General features: G+C 47.2%; 1 protein-coding gene across 2 annotated transcripts in view; it reads right to left on the bottom strand.

Moving 5' to 3' along the window:
• Positions 1–5,374: 5,374 nt before the first annotated feature.
• Positions 5,375–26,367, bottom strand: part of sema4c (sema domain, immunoglobulin domain (Ig), transmembrane domain (TM) and short cytoplasmic domain, (semaphorin) 4C) — an 82,880-nt gene continuing 61,887 nt past the window's right edge. For both annotated transcript variants that reach the window (XM_078565469.1, XM_078565470.1), the window contains exons 8-15: positions 24,312–24,463; positions 20,476–20,651; positions 16,789–16,933; positions 14,045–14,267; positions 10,632–10,747; positions 9,496–9,647; positions 7,500–7,573; positions 5,375–6,453 (exon numbers count right to left, since the gene is read on the bottom strand). In XM_078565469.1, the coding sequence (XP_078421595.1) occupies positions 5,612–6,453; positions 7,500–7,573; positions 9,496–9,647; positions 10,632–10,747; positions 14,045–14,267; positions 16,789–16,933; positions 20,476–20,651; positions 24,312–24,463 (1,880 nt within the window). In that variant the 3' untranslated portion in view covers positions 5,375–5,611. The remainder of the gene's footprint in view (positions 6,454–7,499; positions 7,574–9,495; positions 9,648–10,631; positions 10,748–14,044; positions 14,268–16,788; positions 16,934–20,475; positions 20,652–24,311; positions 24,464–26,367) is intronic.

Here is a 26,367-nt window from a genome sequence, read left to right as displayed (position 1 = left end):
AATAAGCTGCATCATCTTCCAGATGGAGTCCGCACAGTTGACATTGTGCGCTCCACAATAGCACTCCTAATATGTGGTGCCCAAAACTGAACACACTACACCAGATGTGGGCTACCCAAGGGCTTTGCGCAACCAAAGTTTCGTAAAATCTAGAGAGTTGGCATATCTGACCTGGGAATGCTGGACAATACAAGGCAGAGGAAGGTTTACCTTCTGAATCAAACCCATGCTTTATTTGCCCTGGGAATGGTGGATGGGGAGGTGAGGGATCGAGGCTATTTTCTAAGCAAAGGGCACTAACCACAAAACTCAAGTGTTCAGCCTGGCTGACGGGCGATGATGTAAAGCTGGGGGCCTCCACGTACCAATAGAAGATTGGTTGCAGTTTGGTTGAACAGATATGATGCAAACTGAAGTCACACCGAAACTCCCCGTGCCCAGACACTGCTACAGCCAACTGAAATATTTAGTTAAAGGTCTCAAAATGCATTAGAATTAAATATATTCAATTGAACAGTCAAAACCAGACTCGAAAGACAATCACCTTCAGCAGCAGCAGCTCTATCTGGACAAGGACATGGCGAGAAGATAGGAAGGTGGAATGGAGTGAGATAAACGAGAGAGATAGGCTTTTTAGGTTAAGAAACCTTATTTCCTCGCCCTCAAAAAATGCTGAAGAACAGAGCACGTTATTATTCCAGCAGTACTTCCACCAGTTTCAGCTTGTCAAAGTGATGGATGTTATGACCCAATCTCCATGCAGAGAGCAAGTGAGCCTCTTCTGGCCCCAAACAGAGCTCCAACCATTTAAGGAAATGTTTGTGCACTGTTTCTATATCTCCTCCATATGAGCACCCCCCCTGACCTCCCGTGACATAAAGCAGCAAGAGATGCTGGATGCTTTCCAGTCCTTGCATCTCTGCCAGGCACTCGCAGGCTTCTCCGCACGAGTGCTGTGTGCAGCAATGGAATGTTTTCTACTGGATCTTTACACCACATTATGGGAAGGAAAAAGACCCAGGACTCAGCGGTTGAATAACCTTTCACTTAAGTTCATCAAAACAAGAAAACAAATACCTTCTTCCCCCCACCCCCAGAGCTGGAACTTTTGTACCAAGCACAAGGGAGGCAGCATTACTATCCGAGAGACTGACAGCACGAGATATAGAGCGAGTGGGTTCACTTCAGCTGATCGTGAGCCACACAAGCCAGTTGAAAGCACCACAAAAAGTTGGAACCTGAAGCCTTACCTTTTCCTTTCAGAGGCTGTGCCCTCCAGTTTCACCTCATGTTGCCTCAAGCATGTCCAATTGCTCAGATATTACTCTGCTACATGTGGCAACCTGGGGACCTGCAGATACAGTACTGACGTACGATACAACAGAGTAAGAAACTAGATCACACTAACCTGCCAGCTATTACACTTTAGCCTTCAGCTCAGACAGGTATAAACTTGAAGGTGTTACCAATAGTCATTTATTTGTTCACTTAACTCTTCATCCAGGTTCAGACTCATCAATGTCTTGTATTTGGGCCAATGTCATCAACGCTGTAATGCAAACTGTAGGTCTACATCTATACAATTCCAACCCAAAACAGGCAGCTCCTGGACTCAGCTGCCGTGAGTGCAGTGAGTAGCCAAGGGGAAACTACATGGCCGAACGATGCACTGCAAAGTCATCCTGGGACATTGACTACGTCTTTCCCCCATGTGGGTGGTCTCGATAACTCCTAGTTCAGATACAACGGTGCCAAGTCGCAGAGCTCCCTCCGCACTGCACTCTCCAGCAGCACTCCCGGGTCAGGCACAGTAAAGCTCTGGGCTGCTCTCCCTCTCCTCCTAGCTAATGGAGTGACATTGCAGTGACATTTTGCATTTCCCATATTGGGCAACTGACATCCTCAGTGTCTATTTAGTCCTGTCAGCCCCTGCACCCACAAGGAAACCATACACAATTGTTCAAAACTTATTTCATTGATGATCCTTGTACGCAGTAGGGTGATTTTTTTCCCTCAGTCTAACCGGGGTTGGGACCCAAATTCCCAAGATTGTATGGCGCCTTTAATGACTAAAATATCTCAAAGTGCTTCACAGCCAATGGACGACCTTTGAAGTCACTGGTGTAATGCATAAAACGCAGCAGCAGCTTTTGCACACAACTTCCCACAAACAACATTATGGGCATTTGCAAACAATCTCTTTCTCTCTTGCGAGATTGGTTGAGGATAAATATTGCTCAGGACACAGGGGCTAACTCCCCTGCTCTTAAAAATACTGCGATGGGATCTTTCACATCCACCTGAGAGGGCAGATGTGGTCTCGTCGAACATGTTATCCAAAATTCGGCACACCCAACAGCGCAGCACTACTTCCGTTTTACACTGCGGCTACAGCTTAAGTTTTTGTGCTCATGTCCTTTAAGTTGAACGCGGAAGTTTCAAACTCCAGAGATGAACGTGCAAGCCATTGAGCAAAGACAGAAAAGTTGCCAATTCAGAAAACAGTGAATTGAAGCATTGTCAAAACAAATGGCCATCTGAAGTAGGCTGCAGTACAAACCACCCAAACTTTAAGATAAAAAGAATTGGAGACCGTATGTGTTTACTAAAGTTTAAACTTTTTTAATTGATATAAAAATACTTTCATAAATATTTTTGAAAAGACTGTACAATACTTAAATTACATGCTGAGCGCAATAAGTTACATTATAAAGTAGAATACCACCTGCAAATTGATTCAAGTACATTAGACACAGCCACATCCCGCACAGATCCACAGGACTGAGTACAATCAACAACAGATCACTTAACTCCTCTTCTGCTCACTCCTCTCTTCTCTGCCAAAGAAGCAAGCGTCGGAGTGGCGGAGAAAAAACATGGAGTTGTTGCCTGTCCCCTCCTCTCCACCACTGACTCCAGGGCAGCGTGACTCAGCCAGTATGATGGCCATTGTTTTTGCCCCTATCTCAGTAAACTGTACTCCACCCACGGTTCAACCGGGGGTACAGATATTCACACTATGGCCAGCGTTTAACCATGCGGCTGTATGGCATTTTCCTCATGCACCCACCCATACCCCCTACCCCACCTGCTCACTTTCTCATGACACCTGCACCTTCCACCAATCCCATCACTTCTACTTTCTCAATTCAGTCCTGCAGGATTTCTCCGGCTTTGCCTCTTTCTCTGTAGCAGCTGCTAGTTCCAATGTGATGCCACGGGAGCTGGTTGCTCAGGGTGGCACACCTGGTCTCGGGTCTTCTTCCTCACATCTACCACTTCTGTCAATTACACATATTCTGACAATACATCATTGTCCTGAAATGTGAACCCAATGTTTCTCTCTCCACAGATGCTGTCTTGACCTGCAGAGTATTTGCAGAATTCTCTCTTCATGTCACACAAAGTTAATCCTTAGCTTCTCTCACTCCTGTCTGATCAGTATGCCACACCTTGCCGTGCATACTCTCCATCTTAATTAATATTCCATATTCACATGTATAGGATCTTCATCTGGCAATTCTAAAAATTCAAGGAATGGGTCATAGTTGATTTGGGATCTTGACTCGTACTGATAGAGAGACAGTCTAACAATGCCATCGTATTCCTCCCTGTCAAATTCAGACATCCCAATCAGCTTTCCCCACACAACATGATATGATAGTTGCACACATGACCCCCAAAAAACAAATTGCTTTTACAACGTCTTCAACAGACTCTCCACCAGAAAATGGACTGCCCAGAAAACAAATAGATTAGCAGATAGATAAGCAAACTTCCTTCTTGTCATATTTTACACATACTGTACATACACACAGTTATTCCCACTAATTGCCAATTAACAACCATTGAGCTTAGTCATTATTTGATAACCATTAATCTTTCACTGGCACGTGAGCACTGATGAGACAGCATCTATCCAATGCGGGCTTTGAAAACCACCTTTAAATTGGTTAGAAAATGTTTTCAAAACAAACCCCATGATACTCTTGGTATTCAATACAGAAACCACCCAAACCCACACATCGATTCCTTCCCAAAAACCCACATTCCAAGTACCCAACAGTCCAGGCAGAAACCATCCAAATCCTTGGTTTAAACTCCAGCATGAATCTGTTGCCTGGAGTCCAGAGTTCTCGAAGAGCACTGATTTCTTCATTACTCAGCCATGTTGAACAGCAGAATTGTTCTCGTCATCATTAACAATGGCTCATGCCATCAGCACCAAGTCATGTGGCAAATTTCACATCACATCTCTCAAAAAGGTAGTGGGAGAAGGCAGAACAGCCAACGGTCAGAGAGTGCACCTCATCAGACGGCACAGTTGATTTCAAAACCAGGGGAGCAGATCAGCGTCTTGTTGCTATGCTACATGATGCAACTAGCCTCAGTGCCACGAGTTGTAGCCTCAGTGGAACGAATGGACTTGGCTCATCAACGTGCCCATGTCTGAAGGGTGTGTGGCAGCAAGGAGTTTCTGATAGGTTCACTGCAGCAACCTCTGGTCTACTGATGGGTCACACTGTGGGAAAAGCATTGGTAGAGTTATATGGAGAGGGGAGCATGGGCAGACACTACACCTTCTGATGCTACATCTCATGTCTCAAGATCAAAATCATATTCTCTTGGCTGCACAACTATACCCGGGCCAGCAGGTCTCACATTTTTACTGGTCGAGGTGTTAATGTTGAGAGCGAGAACACATTAACGTTTCACAATCCAAAGGAGGAGACAGCAAATAGCAAATAACTGGAAGCAGAGAACAGTTCTGCCTGAGCAACTCTGCACATCACCAAAATGTCCACTTATAACATAAGCTGTTGTGGGCCTTGGAGAATGAGATGCAGATTGGGGCGGCCAGCAGAGCAATTCAACCAACATCCTACACAGAAACTATGCAAATCTTTGGATTAAACTCAGGCCTACATCCATGGGCTGAAGCAGAGTGGAACACCAGCTGTGCCGATTTCTTTATTCGGCAATGTGCCCACTGAAAACGCGAGGCAGGGGCAGCTTGAGCCCATTTTATAGAGAGCTCTTCACGACTGCAGACCACATGTGACCAGAACTTGTAAGACCACCGGTGTTGTCAGTTCCTTCACATCCCAAACCTGCCCAGCAGCTGAAGGGCAGCACTGCCCGAGTCTCTTCACACCCTTGTCTCCACACATTGCCTTTGTGAAGAGAGGCTGAGACTCCTGGCCAGTCCATGCACCTTAACCCATCACAGAACAGAAAGCCCTCAACGCCCGTGATAGATTTACACCTACCTGACAACCTGGCATCCACCTCGAACCACAGCAATCTTTGTAAGAAGGGGGAAAGTATCCCAGTTCGGCGCCTCTCTTCCTGTTCACAGTATCACACAAACTTGGCTGGAGAGATGGCAGGTACAGTGTATATAGACAGTCTGTGCGAAGTTAGATGTGTTACGTTTTAGGGATTTGTTTTGGTTGGGAACTTTAAATCTTTATGTTTTAAAAGCAGGTGTATTGTGGAATATATACATAATCTTGACAAAGTTTAGGCTTCAACGTGTGTTTGTTTTTATTCTGTCCTATTTACACAAAAGGTGAGGTAGCCTTATGCTGAATGGAGAGCCAACAGTCCCTCACACTGAGGACTCCTCCGGGTTTGCATCGGGCAACATCTGCCGCTGCTTCAGTTTCTTCCTCAGCTCCTCTGAGAAAGGGTCCACTACCTCCTCGCCCAGCTGCAGCCGGATGTAGCCGTTGGTGTTGGCCCCGCGGATGTTGGCCAGGTTAAGGCGGGTGGGGGACTGGACGGCGGTGGGCAGGGGCTGCCCAGGGATCCCGTTGGCAGTGCCGTTGTGCGACGGCGAGCTCCCGTTCTGGCACAGGGCATGGCCGGGGACGATCTTCAGGGAGCCGTCAGAGTAATAGTAGGAGGGCGACTCCCATAGCTTCTCGTCCGAGCTCGACGTCTGGCTGGGAATGAACTTGGTGCCTTTGGGCAGCTCCTTGGGCAGGATGCGCTCGGTGGGGTACACATTAACACGATCAGCTTCCTTAGTCACCACCGTTTTCTCTCGCCTCTCCTTCAGCTTGCGATTCAGATAGATGACCACTCCTAACAAGCAGACGCAGACTATGCCCAGGACAAAGACGTACAGCCACACCAGTCCCAGAGTACCTATTGCAGCTTGGCTCTCCAACGCCATGGCTCTATTCGAAACAACACTGAGCGAGTACTTGCCCATAAGAAAGGGCTCGCGTTTCTCCTCCGAGTAACAGCTGTAGCTGCCACCGTGCTGTGACCCCACATCTGATATTAACAAGGCTTTTCGTTGTATCTCATAGTTGGCGTCAGATACGTGGGCAAGGTCTTGCTGCTGAAATGTCCACTTGGGCACGGCCAGGTTGGAGATGAGTTGGCAAGGCAGGAAGATGTTCGTGCCAGCTACAATGGTGAGGTTCTTCATCTTCAAGTCATCTGGAAAAAAAAACAGATGTAGAAACAAAGACAGCGCATCAGCCTTTACTCAATGCAAACATCATGGTGGCTGGCAAGTGGCAAAAGGAATACACTTTTATACAGCACGGTCCACAACCTCCGGATGTCTCAAAGTGCTTTACAGCTAATGAAGTTACTTTTGACGTGTAGTCACTGTTGCAACATAGCAAACGCAGCAGCCAATTTGCACACAGCAAGCTCCCACAGATATGTGATATTGACAAGATAATCTGATTACGTCTAGGGTAAATATTGGCCACGACACCAGGGAGAACTCCCCAGCTCTTCTTTGTAATAGTGTTTTGGGATCTTTTATCTCCACCCAATAAAGCAGATAGGGCCTCAATTTAATATCCTGTTTGAAAGATGGCACCTCCAGCAGTGCAGCACTTGCTCAGTACTGCACTAGAGCATCAAGCTGGACTTTAGGCTCGTCCCTGGAGTGGGGTTCGAACAATTAACTCAAAGAAGAGTGCGACCACTGCAGCTAGGCTACAAGTCATGTGCATCAGGCGATTTTCAGTACAATATTGGACGAGCTCTCCTACTGCTGTGTGGCAATATAAGTATATTGCCTTAGCTGGAACAGGGACAAACACCAACAGCAATTGCATTGTCCCAGGTTTGATCCATGACCTGTGCTCAGTTAGGAAATCTCAGCACAGAGGAGAGTCGTCCCGAGACCTCAGGCTCAGGGACAGCTCCTGGTCTCATCCAATGAAGGAACGCAGCTGATGGCAATACTCTCGGCTGAGGCAGGGACGCAAAGCATGGGCAGTGATACCCAACCAGCCTTTGTGGGGAGGGGGAGAAAATGAGGAAGGGCACAAGCAATGTAATTCATGTAGCAGGAAGGGGGTTTAAAGTTGTTATTTCCTCTGGCTGCCTGTGAACTCAGTAACAGTAGCTTGCCTGTTCCTGACGGGAATCAATGTTTTTACATTGGCATCTTCCCAATGCTGCCAATGCCAAGAGAAACAATTGCTTGACCACCCACCCTGCCCAAGGCACTGAGCTCCTGTTACCTTTAGTGCGATGGCACAGACTGACATCTGCAAACTCTATATCCTGGTCTACATCCTGGTCGAAATCAAGAACCCTAAGAAAAAGCACAGGAGTGACCTGGGATTAGTCCTGACAGAAATGCACACATGGGCAACTCAACAGGGAGGTCAACACAACAGCCAAATGTTAAATTCCTCTTGCCAATTTTTAGGGGGCAAAGACAACCTAGACAACCCTCATTGGCTCACGCTTGGCCATCCACACACAACACAATGTGCAGGTCTCTTGTCACTGAACCGGCTCTAACACCACCAGTTCACCAAGTGCTTCAGGACACAATGTCTACCCCTCCCCCACTCCTGTGAAAAGGAAATGTTTGAGATCTGAAGGCAACAAGGTGAGGGAGTGCCAGGAGTCGGGGGCCCAGCACTGATTCATTTCAGCAATTCACGTCTCCAATGATCGCTTCCTTTAAACACAATGCTCTAGTCCCAGTGGACTGACAATAAACAGAAGACGCCCCAGAATTCAAAGCCTCAACGCTCTTCCTGCAAGGAAACTATGTACCCTTGGATATTAGCTGGATGTGGACTAAATAAAAAGTCATGAAACAGATCGAGAGTTTCAGCATAACTACACTGAGAACCTTACATTCAGTGTGCCCAGGTTTATGAATCAAGTTTGCTTCAATTGTTTTCACCCCAAGAGCTTGTGAATAGTCTCAATCAATTTTTGAATCAATGTCATGTTCCTCTCTTCTGAATTTATAAGATAAGATCATAAGAAACCGGAGCAGGAGTAGGCTGGAACCTTCCGCACCGTTCGGTCAGATAATAGCCAATCTGATTCTGACTTTCCTCCACTTTCCTGCCTGCCCCGCAGAACCCTTAACTTCCTTGCCTCTCCCAAAATCTGACCCAACACAGACTTGATTATATTCAATGACTCAGCCTCCCCAGTTCACTGGGGTGGAGAATTCCAAAGACCAGTGGACCCTCAGAGAAGAAATTCCTCCTCATCTCTGTCTTAAATGGGAGATCCCTTATCTTTAAACTGTGCCCCCTAGTTCTACATTCCCCCTCGAGGGGGGAACATTCTCTCAGCCTGTCAAGTCCCTTCAGATATTTCTATGTTTCAATAAAATCACATTTTATTCTTCTAAACTCCAATGAGAGGAGACTCAACCTGCCCCTTCAGCCCAGAAATCAGCCTCGTGAACCTTCTCTGAATTGCTTCCAACTCACTGGCTCTCATTCAACTACAGTTTCCAGGTTGCCAATTGCTGTCTGCTATCTCATCCAAGTGGCCAATCTTCACGTGTATCAATAGCTTATTTAACAAGGGAAGATATCACAAATTAGCATAACCTAGTCTTCACCCAATGCATGCGTTATTCTTTAATCAATAATGAGGTGGCTATGGAAATCCTATCTGACCTCCATTCCCTTTCTTAAACCAAGGACAACGAGACAAACAGCAGTGGCTTTAACGTACAAGGTATTAACACAGTACGTATCTTCCTGCTGTGGGTGGCTTACAACACAACAACACACACCACAGCATACAGGTGCGAACTATGCCCTTGGGCGACCCAACTCCGAAGGACTTCCCAGCGTCAGCCCGGGAAATAACTCTCCCATGCTTAATTCCTCTGACATTTACATTCGCCTCATGTGCTTTAGACCAACCATTGTGCCCATATTACACTAACATTTGGTTTCCCTCTTGACTGATGCCAAGGCCCTGGAGGCTCACCAAGATGATACCAACGATGGGGGAGTTCATTTATTTACAGAGGTCAAAGAAGCTGAGATTGTTCTCCTTAAAGCTGAGGCGATTAAGGGAAGACTTGGTTTGCAATTGCACACATTAACTTCGCTCATCTCTCCACCTGATGCTTCCTGACCTGCCTTTTATTTCACATTCCCAGCAGTGGGTCAAGGCCCCAGGTCCTGGCTATGTATTTCCTTGAATTCAAAATAAGTCCACCACAAATTCACAAGCCACGCTCCTTACTTTGGTAAGGCATCAATCCTCGTGCACTCCTGTTTTGTCCAGACACAGTACGGGTCTCTTGCCAGGATGCAATCCGAGCAGCTTCTGTATTTCTCACAGTCCGCAAAGGGTACCTGGACAACCTGACTCCGAGACCCAGCAAACAGGAGCTTCTGAAGGAATGAGAGGGAACAGCAGGATTAGTGATACAGTTATGCGAGACTTTTGCTCACTCTGCACATCTTCACCACAACCGCCTGGGTTTATGGAACAGCCTCAATACAGTAGAACACTGCAAGGTGCTTTGCAGCAACATTATCAAACAAGCCCTGACAGCGAGCCGCAGGTGTGAGACTTAGGGCCACTTGGTGAAGCAGGAAGGTTTTCTGCAGTGGCTTAGAGGGAGAAAGGGTTAAAAAAATCCTTGAGCTTGCAGCCCAAGCAGCACAAGGCACAGCTGCAGTTAACGTGCACCGCAGATGCACAAGAGGCCAGAATTAGATAGCCAAAGGGGTTGTTGGACTGTGTGAAGTACAGAATTAGGGAGAGACAAGGCTGCAAAGGGATTTAAAAACAACAGTGAAAATTTGAACATGGAGTCATTTTTCAGACCAGAAACCAATCCAAGTCATTGAGCACAGGGTGAGGGTGGGCCCGAGGCAGCCAAGTTCCGTGGTTTGTGATTGATGCTCAAAATTTTGATGGAATTGCATACCATCTGAGGCAGTTTGTTTTCTGCCCAAACCTTCCAGCTGAGAAAGTTATTTTTTGTAGGAATGGGGCAAGGGGGTTGGCGGAGACAGGCCAAGCAATAAAAGCCTATCTTTTTTGTGCAATAATGACAGTTTGCCTTGTCCCGCTACTCCCTCTGAAGACAACGTGGCCCCAGTTTATCAAGTGGCACTCCTGCAGCCATTATCTCACATCGGGCTGCAGTTGCCAGAGTCTTTCTGTGACCTGGACAGTGAACGCCCACAGGTTATCTGATCATGGAAGCCCCACCACCCGGGAGGGCAGAACCCAGACAGCACAGGGAAAACGTGGGAACCACATCAACCGAGCCTCAACTGACTGAGTCGCTCAGGGTGGCTGCATTGAGTCTGAAAAGGCCCCGCTGTGACCGAATCCTGGTGCGCAGCCAGATGGGATCATCTTACCTTCTTCTTGGAGATGGCCAAGCTTTCCACTGGCTGCCTTTCCTCGAACAGCTGGAGCTCTTCAATAATATGCATCTGGGAGCCAATCATCACAGCCTTGTGCAGCCAGCCTGCTCCTATTGATTGAGGGAGGGGGGGAGGAAAAAAAACAGGTGCCTCAAGGAGCTGTTTAAAATAAACTCCAACAAACGAAACACTACCCCTCCAAAGCAGAAAAATCACCACATAAATACATCTGGATGAAGGTCAACGCTGAGTGCTGCTCTCTTAGCTTTAGTGTGAAGTCAGCCAAAGGGGCCAGAAGGTGCCAACTTTAGTCTGCCTGAAGTGAGCTGATCTTACGTGAAACGGTCCGCTCTCTCCTGAGGACCCATTCTTCAAGCCTAAATCTAGACAAGGGCCAAGCAAGAACAACTGTCAACTTTATACCATCTCTGACATGGTGTGTACCGCCCCAAGGGTGTTGGCAAATGTAATCTGACACTGGAGCCACCTCACACTCCATTCGGGGAGGTGACCAAAAGATCAGTAAAAGGGTGACATTTTAAGCAGCATCATGAAGGAGTAGAGAGAGGTCTAGGGAAGGCATTACAGCCTTGGCACCTGAAAGCACAAGCATCAACGTTGCAGCGATGGAAACCAGGGGACGCACAACAGGCCAGAATTAGCGGAGTGCAGATATCTTGGAAGGTTATGGGGCGAGAGGAGGTTACAAGGTGGGGAACGAGGCCATGGAGGGATTTGAAAATAAGCACGACCACAGTAAAAACAAGGTGTTGCCGGATCAGTTGTCGAGTGAACTATCAGAGGACCTCACCGAATCTGTCCCTGTAATTTCAAGACACATCGATACATACCAATAAGATGCCAGACTGGGCCAAGTTATCTCTACTTTAAGTCATGGCTATTTGGCCAATTACAGGAAGCCAGCTGCCAGAGATCCATTATTCGCAAGGTAGACAAGGAACGAAAGCAGACACCTTCTGGGTCTAGCACAGTTCCACAGTCCGACGTTAAACATAACACAATGCTAATGTAGACTGTGCAAGCGGTTGGGCATTGGGCCTCTCCCAGCAGACGGACAAGTCAAGAGTGGCCAACTGCACTTTTCCTGACCCTCACACAGAGTTCCAAGACACAGTAATGTTCCCTCCTGTCAACAGTGGGTCAACTTAGTCTTTTCCCCCCTCCCCACCTTATAAGCAATATCATGCTTGATTGTAGGAAGAAGGGCATTGCAAGGGAAGAGAGGAGCTTTACTCTTATTCACAGCTGGGACCAAATGATTTAGACAATGAGATAATTAAATATTGCCATTGTGTGACTATTACCACGATGTGACCTCTTCTGCACTGCACCCCCCAAACCCCCACACACCCACAGTTGGTGATCTAGCCTTCAGCTACCACAACCCTATATGCTGGAGTTCCGTCCCTAAACCTCTCTGCCTTTCTCCTTACTTAAGACATTGTTTCAACCAAACTTTCTGTCCTCATTTCTCAAGTGGTTCGGTGTCAAATTGCTCCTTGGGGTATTTTAACCCATTTAAGGTGGGCAATTGGAGGTTGTTGCTGCATCATGCCTTGAGTGTCTTTCCCAGATTATGGGTGTGCTCACGTTTTTGGATTGAACATGTCGATAAAAAGCTTCCAAAACAAACCATCTGCAAGCATCAGACATTTTCACGTCATGATCCCTGCAGTTTCAGTCTGTTTGTTGTCAGTACCACCTTCCAGTTCAATCTGGCTGCAGTTTCAAGAGGGCGGATTCCCCACAGAGGGAATGTTAAGTAGCAGGGTCTCAGGACATGTTAGTCACTCCTCCTCAACAGCTTTTCCTTTTCAATATTGTTTTCCTTCCGATGTTGGACAGAGAGAGAGACAGACCGTGGATTCACTGCAGCTTCTTGGTCTCTCCCACGTCCATTTGCTGCACTCAGTCTCAGGCTGTTTCTCTGACCAATGCTTTTCTGCCAATCACAGAATTAGATCATTTTATTCTCTAACCAGAACAGCCAAGCCATAATTAAATTTAACAGTTTGGTGGATCATTTCTCTGCTTCCTCCAGTTTGGGGTACAGTAGCACAGTAGTTATGTTACTGGACGAGTAATCCAGAGACTCGTGATCCAGACAATGGAGTTGAAACACAGGCACGACCACTGGGGAATTTAAGTTTAGTTGATTAAACAAATCTGGAATAAAAAGTGATTATCTGTGACGGTGACCATGAAAGTACCAAATTGTCGGATAAGATTCATCTGGTTCATGGAACGTCCTTTTGGGAAAGAAATCTGCTGTCCTTAACGTGCCTGCCCAATAAGTGACTCCAGACCACAGTAATATGGCTGGTTTTTAAATGCCCTCTTCAATGGCCTAACAAGCTACTTGGTAGTCCATGGGTGGGCAATAAATGCTGGCCTGAATGAATAAAAATAAAAGTCCAGTTCCCAGCACGTTTTTCCTCTTCCGTTGCACTAAATATGAAGACAAATCATCCATTGCTCACTCGAGCTCAGTCTTTTCTGGACCCTGCATGCTGTGGAATTTCTCACTTTCCTCATGTTTTCCTTCCTTCCGATTTACCTCGTAATTCACCTCATAATTTCTCCTGCTTCTTTGAACCGTAACAGCATCCTGTAATCAGGGGCCTCGGCCTGGGTTTCTCCGTTCAAAAAAAAAATAAGCGCTGTTGGGTGACTTTCTAAAAACTGTCTGGATCTCAAAATTGCCCCAAACGTTTGGTCTAAAGCCCAGGGTTTTCCGGAAGGAAATCTGCCATTCTTGCTCAGTCCGGCCTACATAAGGCTCTAGGCCAAGAGCAGTATGGTTGACTCTTAAACTGCCCTCTGAAAATAACCTAGCAAGAGCTCAGCTCAAGGGCAATTAACAATGGGCAACAAATGGTGGTCTCGCCAGCCATGGCCGCATCCCCACGAAAGAAGAGGCTGTTAAAAAAGAATTGAAGCATTAGGCACGTGGTCGTCTCCTTTTCTCCACAGCACAATCGCCTGGTCCTTGCAAGCTAGTGTCAAAAACAACGCAAAGTGAGATTTCAAAAAGGCGCAATCTTCTGACTCAGGTTTTTTTTCCCAAATCTGTTAAAACAATTATTTTTCAGAGCTCTGCACTTACCCAGATGAGGGACGTTGGCAACGGACAGAAGGAGGTGCCAAATGGCAGCATCAAGCAATCCCTAAGTTCTGCCCAAACAAAACACATGTAACTGGATCCCGTCCTTTTGCACCAGTGTGCCAGCCACTGGGGGCACACTGTGCGTTAGGAATTGCATTACAATGGCCTGACTCAATTTGCCGGAAAACATCGATCCAAACTGCATTTCAGCCCAATATCTGACAGACACACTGCCTCTGTTTCCACTTCTAGCTTAATATAGGTCTTAACCAGGACTGACCTGTCCCAATAAATAGCACGTCGTACTGATTCCCGCTCGCAGCCAGGACCCGGTCCACCACAATCTGCGTGTAGTTGATGTTTTTCTGGATGAGTAGAGGCTGGTGGCCCACTGGCTGCACGAGGTCGTCCATCAGTGGGTGCTTCTTGGCAAAGCTGAGGGTGTTGTCGGGCAGCTCCAGTGAAGTGTTGTAACCCTGCAGCCTGTGGCTGTTCATGATGCACTGGGAATGAGGGAAAAGATCACCATGAGGTAATGGACAAACCTACACTGGAACGTTCACATGCATCAACTTTGAACAATATTGCTCGTGATGGCCGCAGGTAAGAGTTCCGCAGCACAGGAAGATCCCAGGCGCACTGCAAAACATTCAGCTGATCAATCTCCAGCAAGAGGATGGTTGGGGCTGTACATTCTAGAACAAGAGGCCATAGTTTTAGGCTAAGGGCGGGGGGGGGGGTAGATTTAAATCAGAAATGAGGAGGAATTACTTTTCACAAAGGGTCATGAATCTGTGGAATTCACTATCTCAGAGTGCAGCGGATGCCGGGATAAATGCTGGATAAATTTATGGAGGAGATAGACAGATTTTTAATTAGTAATGGGTTGAAAGGTTATGGGGAGAGGGTGGGAAATTGGGGTTGAGGCCGAAATGAGAAGAGCCATGATCGTAATGAATGGCGGGGCAGGCTCGAGGGGCTGAATTGCCTACTCCTGCTCCTAGTTCTTATGTACGTGCGAATCTAGCGCCTCTTGCTGTGTGGTGGTGGTGGTGGGGCTGGTGGTGGTGGGGGAAGGAATCATTAGGGCTCCCAACTCCTGCTGGAGAGCGAGTGTCACTGTGAACTGGTTTCAATTGGTCACCCAGTCTCACAAAAGGGCAGACGAGTACTTTCAAATATTCCCAAAACAGCTGGAGACTAAAATATGCCCAATGCAGATGCAAGATTCTTACAGTTTGAGCATTCTGCTGGGTGAACCCCGGCAATTTGGGAGCCCCAGCATATGCTGCGTGCTTACAATCACAGTAGGTTGCAAGTTCCTTGACGATTCTCCAAATCAGCAGCCATAACTTCAGCACAATCCCCAGATTCGAGGCGTGCACAGACACTGACACCATTTATTTGGGGGTCTACCGCTAAAATTACAGGAGATTGGGAACCCGACCCAATTGACTCTACAGCGATATCAATGCTGCTGCTGTCAGCGTCTGAACAGTGTCTGTCCTTGCGTATCATGAACTTACATCGGAACATCAAACATGCATTCTATTCCATGGAATATCTCGGCTCTTTCACCCAGGGGTGGTGGAGATCCAAAACTCTCTGTCTGAAAAGGGTGGTAGAGGCAGAGCCCTCCTAACAGTTAAAAAGTGCTTGGATATGCACTTGAATCCCCATCACTATCAAGGCTATGGATCAAGAGCTGGAAAGTCCAATTAGGCTGGATGGCTACTTGAATGAACACCATGAGTCAAAGGGCTTCTTTGCAAGTTTCTATGATTCTAAGGTTATGGGGTGAATTGATTTTTTTTTTTTCTCAGGGTTTTTAGGATTTGGGAAGGAATTGATAGGGGAGAGATAAACATTTCCTGCTGGTGGGCACGTTGAGGGTGAGGGGTCAGAACCTGAACGATCAGAGCCAGGTCATTCAGATAGCAAACACTCCTTCAGAGGAAGAGTTGTGCGAAACTCTCTCTCTCTCAAAAAGCAGCAGACGGTAGCTCATTTGGATGCAAATTATTAAGAGTTACTTTTTTGCTAACCGAGTGTATAAAAGAATATGGAGCCGAGGCTGATTGACGGAGTTTGCACACACATCGGCCACAATGTCCCATAAACAGGTTTGTAGGGCTAAACGGTCTTTTCCTGTTGCTGCAGCTTCAGGATGAGTAGAAACCCACAGTGGATTTCAGCATCCATTGCCGCTCCCCCTACAGTACACCCCAATGCTGCCTTGTCCTGAAAGTGCAGATTCTTCCTGAGTTACAGCTTCACAGGGGTCGCCCAACCTCTGGTACCTCAAGCCACGTCAGCATGGTCCATGTACAAGGTTAGACAGGCAGTGCGGGCAAGTTTTCTGACCCCCAGGTTCCTCACAGCTTAACTCGAGCTTGCTCTCAGCCAGGCTGCAGGGAAGTTATGCCCATGCGGTATCGAACCTTGGCGAGACCAGCGAGCTGTCACCATATAATAAAAAGGACATAGAGGCACTGGACAGGGTGTAGAGAAGGTGTACAAATTAGGGAATATTTGGATAGAGTGGATACAGTGCGAATGTCTCCTCCGATAGTGACGAGCTTAACCACATGTCATCAATACAAGATGGTCATCAAGAAATCCTGTAGGGGACAGTGAAGAAACTTCTTTACCTAAAAGAGTGGTGATAATGTGGAACGTCTAGTATAAATGCATTTATGGGAAAGCTAGACAAGCGTATGAAAGAGAAGGGAATAGAGGCTTAGGATGATAGATTTAGATGAGCAAACACGGAAGGAGCATGGATTGGTTGCATCAAATAGACGGTTTCTGTGCTGTTTATCCAATGTAATCTTATATGTACGTAATCTAACTAATGCTGTACCTTCGCCGGGGCGGGGGAGATGAAAATTTAGAGTGAGATGTTAAAATAATAAACTCATTTTTAATATCTTTTCAAACCTTCAAAAGCTGGAAGATATCTAAACCAGGAATTTTTGGCGCTGAAAGGGAATAGGATAAAAGCCTGTCCTCAGAGGAACTTACTGCTCCAGGCCTGGGACTTGGCACTTTGCCCGAATATCGGCCCCATTTCTGCGCCTGGTCCCGGTACTCTTTGTAGGGTCCGTCGAAGGCCCGTTGGATGTCTTTGATTCTGTACTGGCAGACAGCAGACACGTCCACATCGGCCCTGTGAGCAGACAGAAGGGTCGAGACACCGGTCAGGCAGGTAACCCTAACTCCCCCCCACCATCCGACCTCGCAGGCGTCAAGCTCCCCCCGCCAGCAATCACGGTGCGCGCACAAACTGACTGACACTGGCTTGCACCCTCACGGCTCTTCACTCTGCGTTTGGCACCCGGCACTTACAGATGGTCGCTCCATTTATCAGGAACGTTTCAAGCTGTTTCATCACTCCTTTGCCAAGCCTGAAGTGATACGCTTGCAGCTCGGCTTCCTTACATCATGGAAGACAAGGCACAGGAGAAACAGATACCAGCGAGAAATCCATCTGTTAAAACCGTGTCTAACCCATGCTGTACTGTGGGACAGTGCGTTTTACTCCAGATAGCCAGGCTGAGAAAGATCGAACCGGGGTCTCAGACCTTAAACATTCCTGCTCGGATTTATGGCGATAAGTTACCGACGTGCTCCTCGTCTAACAAGCACAGTTTCAGCCTGAGCGCAATACTCAATTACTGTACAATTAACCAAAGTGTGGAGGGAGCTTTCCTCTCCAGCAAACTCATGCAGGGCCTGCCCTGGAACACCGGCCAACTGGAACTACTCTGGCACTCAGTGCTGAAGCTCTCCATGTGACGTGAGATGGCCGATTCAACAGACAAAAACATCTGTAATGTCAAAAGCAAACTGCAGTGGAAAAAAAAAATTCCACTGATTTATAAACTTGCATAATGCTGATAGCAAGCTGCACTGGAAAGAAGCCTGGTCTCAATCACAGGCCAGACTCTCAGGCCTTTATCTGCTTAACTTGTCCACGGCTAAAGATTATCTTTCTTCCTCCAAAATCTGAATTTTTGAAATCCTTGACCAGGTCCCGAGTTCATTTTGTTGTATTTCAATTTCATTTCTGTTTAAAACACACCCGGAGCTGTAGGATATGTTGATTTAACTCATTTTTCATCCTTGACTGACCTTCTGCCCTGCTCACCTCACCGCTCCCTTTCTCCTCTGTCCCTGTTCAGAGTTTAGTTCAAATGCCCCCCCGTATTTGGAACGAGGTAGATTTTTTTTTAAAAAAAGGGGATAGATTCTGCAGTCCGTTACCTGGATTTCTGAATCACAGAGGAAATTCTGCCCCAGCATCATTTGGGAGTGAAAAATGCTCATGGGTTGAGGATTACAACAAATGCAAGAGCTTTCCAGTGGATGAGACAGAGGTCCAGGTGAACAACTGCTGTAGATGCTCATGGTCAGGCTTTGTTGAACCTGACATGGCAAATGGGCTCTGACATGCTTCCGTTCATACATCTTATTCTAAGAGCGACAATTTAGAGGCACTTCAGGTGCTGGCCATGAGAAGATCTTGTACATTGTTCTGTTGTGGTACTGTGCCTTCATGTACAGTCGTTGCAAAATAAAATGTGAAAACGCAACAAAAAAAAAGTTTGAAAGTCAGTGAATGATCCTTTCAAAGCCAGTATCGTTGGGTTACAAACGGGAACAAATCACAAATCAGTAGGATGTTAAATCAGGCTGCTGCCTGCTGAGCTCATGTTTGTCACCTTCTGCCAAGTGGCAATCAGAAAAAAAACACACTACCTGCACCCCCCCACCCCACCCCCCCCCAGCTGGTCTTATCACTCACGACCCCCACCCCCACCAACACAATCTTTAAGCCCAGCAGTTATGCTTTACAGTGTCTCATCTTCGCGACGAGGGAACAAACTACATCTCATCAAGCACGTAGAGCTCCTCCAGGGAACAATTAAAATAAAATCTCATTGGTGCAGCCTGCTGCAGGGCGACTCTTCAGTATGCAGCCTCCATCCCCCGCCGTTTGTGCCTTCACATACCGGCTGCGAAGGCAACAGAGCCCAGCCAGATTATACCAGCTTCCTCGCCAATAAGGCAGAAGGTGAAAGGTGTCTTCCCCTCCCCGCAGTCTCGCATCATCACTCACATTCACCCCATTCCTTCCCACACCCCCCCCCCCCCCCACCCCCCACCCCCCACCACCAACGCTTCACTGAGGTGTGGTTCCGCAGGCAATGGCAGGTCCTTTTGGCTGCTCTGCAGTCTTCCTTCAAACGTGCCAGGCTGCAGTGAATGCTGGCAGGCTGTTTGACTACAGGGGGCATCGCAGCTGAGCAGAGCTTCCTGCCCGATAATCACACACAGGCTCTGCCCACTGGGAATTGCTGGAGAGCGATCATGGGCAAGAAACCCCCTGCGCTGATCCTCTCGGGGTCTAACTCAGTGGAAGGACACCCGTTGTACTTGTCTGGGCAAACAGCTCACCTTGCCTCATCATCCTTCGGGCGTGAGTTTCCCCAATGAGTTCCAGTGAGGGGTGGGCAGCTGGGAAGAGGAGGGAAGGCATACAACTGCAGTTCTTACCTATTCCACATCATGTCTGTGATATTAAGGGGGGGCGAGACTTTCATGATAGCACCAACGCATAGAGGGGCAGAGGGTGAGAACCAGCAGCAATGTCACTCTCAGAACAACAACAACAACAACAACAGGAGGCAAACCTTCAGCCTCAGCAGTGCCACGGTTGGAATTTCTACTGCAAGGAAGATTTGCCTCCTGCCATTGGTGTTCCAAAGTTTCAAGGTCTCGCTGCTGCATTCCTCGAAAGGCAGGTTTCATTTTCCCATCAGGGGAAAGTGCTTTGATAAAGATAAAGTGCTGGGTCGATAGCTAAACTGCTGACTGGCTACACTGCCTTCCGAGAAAGCTCATCAGCTTCTGGCCAGCAAGCTTCCAGCTGTGCACTCACTCTCCCTTTCAACACATGGAAATCAATGGAGTCCTTACCCTCCCCCAGCCCCACAGCACCATCAGGCGCCTCAGCACTGAACATGCCTGGATCCCTCTCAACACCCGTCCCTTCAGAGAAGATAAAAGCTGCTCGTCTGTTTACAGCAAGCATTGCCCAAAAACGAACTTATGGCCTTTGGTCTATAGGGATGGACAGGACTTGGTGGCTAAGACGGGCAAGCAAACGCGGCCAGCGATATCTGTTGGACGGCCTTGTGTGGAACCGCACAGACTGTGAAGGTCGTGCTCAGTAGCTTGCTGCGAGGGCAGGAGTTCACCTCCCTGGGTGGGGTGGGGATCATGGACCTGATCTCCATCCAGACACTCATCCCAGGAAACTCTTTTCGAGTTATCAACAGTCACAGATTGCAACTCTTTTCGAGTACAATCACAGTTCTTGGTTTCCGGGAGTGGGACATGAACCCACAACCCTCTGATTCAAAGGCGAGGGTGCTATGAACTGAGCCACAGCTGACACCTCATTCCAGGAAGGTGCATTACGAAAGGTCTAAGGCTAAGTAGCGATGACCTGGCAGCTGAGTAGTTTTCCACCACTCAAGGGTCCAGGCTTACACATGCACACCACAGACTTGGCAGAGATATTATCCCAAGAGTCAGCATCAGGACAGAGAGAGAGGGGGGTGGGGGTGGGGGGTAGGGTAGGGAGGAGACTGCTGGCTTTGACGACTGGAGGGCTAAGAAAGAAATCAGAACTGTTCGACTTACCACTGCGCCCGGAAGATACCAAAGAACACAGTGCTCTGCCAGTTGCTGTCGATCAGCGTGTAAACAGACTGGAAATTGTTGAAGTGAAGCTGTTGCTCAGGGACCGAGCACAGCAAGCGAGCCTTCAAGAAGGTTGTCCATTTTTTCTGAAGGGTTCGAGCCCCACCCATGTCGCCCTGCCATTGGAAAGAGCAAACTAACATTTATCAAGCATGGTCAATGTTGAATATGTCTTCAAACATAGCAGCCCATTTGTAGACAATAATTTCCCCCCTCACCTCACCCTGGCCACCTGCCTCCCACAACAAGGAATCAAAAACTACCCATGAGTTATTTGCTCCATGAAACCTTTGGGATCGTGGCTGAGGAAGGAAGTTGGCCAAGTCACCAACAGACCTCCACCCCTACCGTTCTGTTAATGGTGACATGTCACCCTTAGTCAAGTGGCAACATGTATTTGCATCGCATCTTGAACATAGCACCATTCCCCAAGGCACTGTGTAGGAACATTATCAAACAACATTCAATAAGTTGAGCCAAATACAAAGATACCAGGGTCTATGACCAAAAGCTTGGTCAAGAAGAGGCAGGGCTGAAGGATCACCTTAAAGAGAGGAGAAAGTGGTAGAGGACTTTGGGAAGGGAGTTTCAGAGCTTAGGGCCTGCAGAGTTGAAGGCGCAATTGCCAACAGGGCAGCAATTACAGTCAGGGACACTGAAGACACTAGAACTGGAGGAGGGGTGAGGCGGGACCTCGGTTTAATCATTTGGGCAAAAGGCAGCACCCCCAGCAATGTGGCACTCCCTCAGCGCTGCGATGAAGTGTCAGCGGAGATTGCTGGTAATCAGATTAGACCTGGCTGTGGATTCAAATTTCTCCAACCAGTGATGAGAATGTTACTGACTGAACAAAGCTGGTCTCCGCATGTCAGATTTATCTTAAACCTGTGACCTCTCCCAATCTCGCTGTCAATTAGCGCGGAAAACAAGTCAACTGGGAATCGGATAGAGGCAGTCCAAAAATGTCTCAGTCAGTGCCCTCAGCAGCTGTGCGGAGACCTTTGTGTGATGATAATTGAATTGGAAATGAGGACTGTGGGGTCACAAGGCAGTGTTGTAAACCATAATAACTTTCATCTCCCTCCCCCAGACAGAGAGAGAGAGACAGAATCCCTGCTCATGATGGGATTTTGGACGGTCATTGCATGAAGGAGGAGGAGATTTTATTGGAAAAGGTTAGACCAGGAAGGAGATGATGGGGGAGGAAGAAACACAAGGTTGTAGCAGAGACCAGATGTTACAGAGCAGAGGAAGGGGGATGGGAGATGACAGTTCGAATGCAGGCGCGGAGATGAGAAGCTAGCAGGCAGAATATAAGGGTAGAGCCATACTACAATCAGCACAAAGGAAAGCAACAGATCATGCTCAAGAAAGGATTCCTCAATGTTCTGCACATCAGGAGCCTGAGGAACAAAGCAGGAAGAGTGCAAATCTGTGCAACTGTAGAGAACAGAGAGCTGTGGTTGAACAATTATGCGGATTGGGCAACGAGTTCACCAAGAGATAAGTTACTCCTGGGGGATGGAAAGTTGGGGCATGTCTTCTAATCTGAATGAAGCCACAGTGGGAAGAATGGTACTAAAGGAATTAGTAAAGGCTCATTTGGAGAGCTGCTGCAGACATGATGGGCCAAATGGCCTCCTTCTGCATTGCAACAATCCTGGATTCTGTGATCCTAACAAACCTTGATGTTTCAGATTTCCAGCATCCGCAGTATTTTGCTTAAACCTTGACGTGGTGTGGAATACCAGGGCAGCATTGTGCCTCACGGCACCAAGAAGAAAAGTGAAGGGGTTGAGGCTCAGAGAAGTTAGCACTAAGATGCTGTTATCTTTGACACTGGGAGATTAGGGATAAGGATTCAATGAAAATATTATCTCCAACCAACAGCTTCATGTCTGTCAGAGACAACTGTAACTAGGTGAAAACCTTCACAGATGCAAAGGTAGCAAAATCTCTTACTGCATTGCCAGTTCACTGAAGTGATGATTAAAGGGGCAGTGTGGAGGGGAAGGGAAGAGAAGAATGGAAAGGACTTTAACGCAGAACCTTTCAACACATCATTATGTTCCAGCTTGTTTTACTTTATTCACTATCTTTGCAGTGTAGCAACTGTTGTAATGTAGGAAACACAGGAGCCACTTGCACACAGCACGATCACACAAACAGCATTGTGATACATACGAACAAGGAACAGGAGTAGGCCACTCGGCCCTTCGAGCCTGCTCCACCATTAAATAAGATGATGGCTGATCTGACTGTAACCTCCCGCCTACCCCTGGTACCCCTTCACCCCCTTGTTTACCAAGAATCTATGTACCTCAGCCTTGAAAACATTCAAAGGTTCTGCTTCCACTGGCTTTTGAGGAGTTCCAGACTCACTGACCTTAGAGAAAATTTCTTCGCATCTGTCTTCAATGGGCAACTCCTTATTTTTACACAGTGACTCCCAGTTCCAGATTCTCCCACAAGAGGAAACATCGTCTCAACATTGACCCTGTCAAGATCCCACTTGACATTGGCCCTGTCAAGACCCCTCATCTTATATGTTTCAATCAAGTCGCCTCGTACTCTTCTAAACTCCAGTGGTTACAAGGCTAGCCTACGCAATCTTTCCTCATAAGACAGCCACGCATTCCTGGTCTTAGCTTAGTAAACCTTCTCAGAACTGCTTCTAATGCAATCATATCCTTCCTTAAATAAGGAGACCAAAATCTGGAATCCTGTGCCCATATTCCAGCTGTGGTCTCACCAGTGTGCTGTACTACTGAATCATAACCTCCCTACTTTTGTATTCAGTGACCAGATCATCTGCTTTTAGTCAAATGGAAGAAAGTACTGCAGGTACTGGAGTTCTGAAATACAAACAAAAAGTCCTGGAGAAACTCAGCAAGTCTGGCAGCGTCGGTGGAGAGAGAAACAAGAGTTAACATTTCAAGCCCTATATGACTTCTTCTGAAGTGCACTTAGCTATTTTGGTTGAGGGAGAAATGCTGGCAGGACACCAGGGAGAACTCCATTCATGTTCAAAGGCTGACCCGTGGCCTTTTAGGGCCAGCGAAGAATGCAGAGAGCTTATAACGGAGTTTAAAGCAAGACTTTGGAGAGATGGAGAGGGGAGTAGCGCGGGTGACATGAAACTGCAGCCAGGAGTAAAGCGAGGGGATAAACAGGCTAAACATTGTCAGACAAGGAGAGTCAGAGGAAAACTAGAATACAATGGGAAGAGGCTACCAAAGTAACCTTATGTACCACAGTAAACTGACAGCGAAAGGAAACCCATTTTGACGAAGGATGCAGCATATAAGACACACAGAGATCCAGAAGTATAACATAGATATAAGGTGCTCTAACATCAATGCAAAGGTCAGAAAACTGCTCAGACTAGCTAATAAAAAAAACATGGTGGCAAATATGCAGGCTCACATTAAATACTTGCATAGCTACATCTACCACCAGTTTTTCCATCCCTTCCCTAGCCTGAGGGGTGGGTGGAAAAGATGGGGGAAGAGAGGGAAAGAAAGGGAAAAAGAACTAATTTCAACAGCCCTCAACTAGGGAGTGTGATTAAATAAAAGAGACAGGGTGCCCCCTCTTCAGTCCCAAACACAGCACAAACTCAGAATGAGTCCTCAGGGTTGTTCTGTCTCAAATTGCACAATTAATTCCACGCAACAGAGCCATCAGAAAAACCACCTCAGTGTGGTGTTGTTTTAAAGACCCTCTTGATTGGACTGACATGTTGGCAAGCCGACAGATGTCAAAGCTCATCTTACCTTACACACACGAGCAACCCTTGCCACCACCTGCTCTCTGTAGCAGTCGTACTCTACAGCTCTCTCGCTGAAGAAAAAGTAGATCTTATCATCATCCCCAGTCTCGCTGTTGGCGCTTTCTTGGATGTACGCGGAGCCAACAAAGTTTGGTTCTGGAATAAATGGATAACAGTCAGTGTTCGGAGGAACGATGAAGTTTGCCAGCAGCTTACGTTTCCTTCGTGTGCTTATAAGCCCTAACTTTGTGATACCAATGCACTGTTATTTGTCACAGCCCTACAACCGTTCAGGAAGAATGGGATTCAAACTTGCTCTTCAGACACGTGGGTATACTTCTCCAAATCATTGAATTTGGACTGAGGTATCACTGGAAGTCGCACCCAATTAAACAGAGGTTTTGCCCAAGAAAATCCACATGCTTGATAGAGCAACTGAGTTTCACAGGAGCAACAAAGTGGCCAAATAGACTGAATAAATAATGGCCAGATCCTAGTTCGGGCCAGGCAGCAGTTCGACTATTGCCATCAGGTTTCAGCACCCCGGGCAGAGAGGTCTCCCAGTCCTGATGAGCGTCTGTTGAACCTTGCTGATTGGTGCACACCCATTGAGATTAGCCAGGACCAGGCCCAGCTTGGCTGCGATGCTCCAAAAAAGATTAATCCTGTCTTCAACGTTCAAGATATTTTAACTTTCCTCAGTGAGTAAATGTTGCTGCTCATGGTTGGAACTGAGCTGTACAGACCAGGAAGATCCCCAGTTCGATCCGTGCCCCGTCTCCAGCTGGCTGAGGCAACAGTTGGGTGATCCAAGTGTTTCTACACGAGGAAGGAGAATTCAGATAACAGTCATGACTCCTGCCCCTGAATGCAAGCCAGTGACTGCCAAGTGCACATCACGAGGGCAGGAGGAGGCTTGCCTGTCATATTTACACAGTTGAATAATCTCCTGACACACACTCCCAATGCTTACATACAACGAACAGTATTTCGTAGCACAAAAGGCAGCCATTTGACACTCATGTCTGCTCTTTTAGTTGTCTACTTGCTGACTCTTTTCCCATGACCCTGCAACACTTTCCTTTTTCCAAATTCCACTAAAGCTGCTTTTGCCACCTTTACAGATCGGTACAATTGGCTCCATCAAAATCTCTTCATCTCCTCCTTTGGCTCTTTTGCTATCCATTTTCATTTACCACCTCTGGCGACCGACCCTTCTGCCAGTCAAACCGTTTCTCTCTATTTAGTCTATCAAAACTCCTCACAATTTCAAACACCTCTCATAAAAGTTTCTCCATAACCTTCTCTGCTTGAAGCATAGCAATCCCAGGTTCTGCAGTCTTCACCATGTAACATGATCCCTGGAACCATTCGAGTAAATCTCTCCTGCACCTTCTCAAAGGCCTTGACATCCTTTCCGAAGTGCGGTTCCCAGAATTGGACACGGCTCTCCAGCTGGGGCCACGCCAGTCATTTATAATCACTCAGCACAACTTCCAGGCTTTTGTGCTCAGAATCTATTTATAAAGCCAAGGATCCCACTTGCCTTCTCTTTAAAAAATAAAACAGCCACGTCAACCTGTCCTTCCATCTTCAAAGATTTCTGCTGTGAAGCCCCAAGTCTGGGCGCCTTTGGGTGAGTTTTTGAATGGGAGACTGGGCTGAAGAGTAAGAGGTTTCACCTGCAGGAGCAGATGAGGAAACATTTTTCAGGGTGACGTGGTTGTGTGGAAACAAAGGGAAAAACCTGAAGATCTGAAAAGCCAACCAGGGAGTCAATTCCTCAAAGGCCACAACTTTGTTTAATTTATCCATTTGGCCCATCGAGCTGTTTACTTGCTCCAGACACTGAATTGGCTGCCTCACAGTTATGTGCTGCCTCTGCAGACACCATACAAGTGCCTGGCTGTCACTTACAACCATCACTTTTCACAAACCAGGGCCAACAATTATAAGCCGTCTGCCAATCCTCTCTTTTGTGTTATTGCAAAGGAGGTTGTGTTGCCCTGACTCCCTGAGCACAAGTCTCCCACTTGTTCCCATGTTGGCATGGGGCCTGT

The sequence above is a fragment of the Cetorhinus maximus genome, chromosome 20, assembly GCF_964194155.1.
Source record: "Cetorhinus maximus chromosome 20, sCetMax3.hap1.1, whole genome shotgun sequence".
Taxonomy (NCBI): Eukaryota; Metazoa; Chordata; class Chondrichthyes; order Lamniformes; family Cetorhinidae; genus Cetorhinus; species Cetorhinus maximus.
The sequence above is the reverse complement of the archived record's forward strand: the minus strand, read 5'-3'. Positions and strand labels throughout refer to the sequence as shown.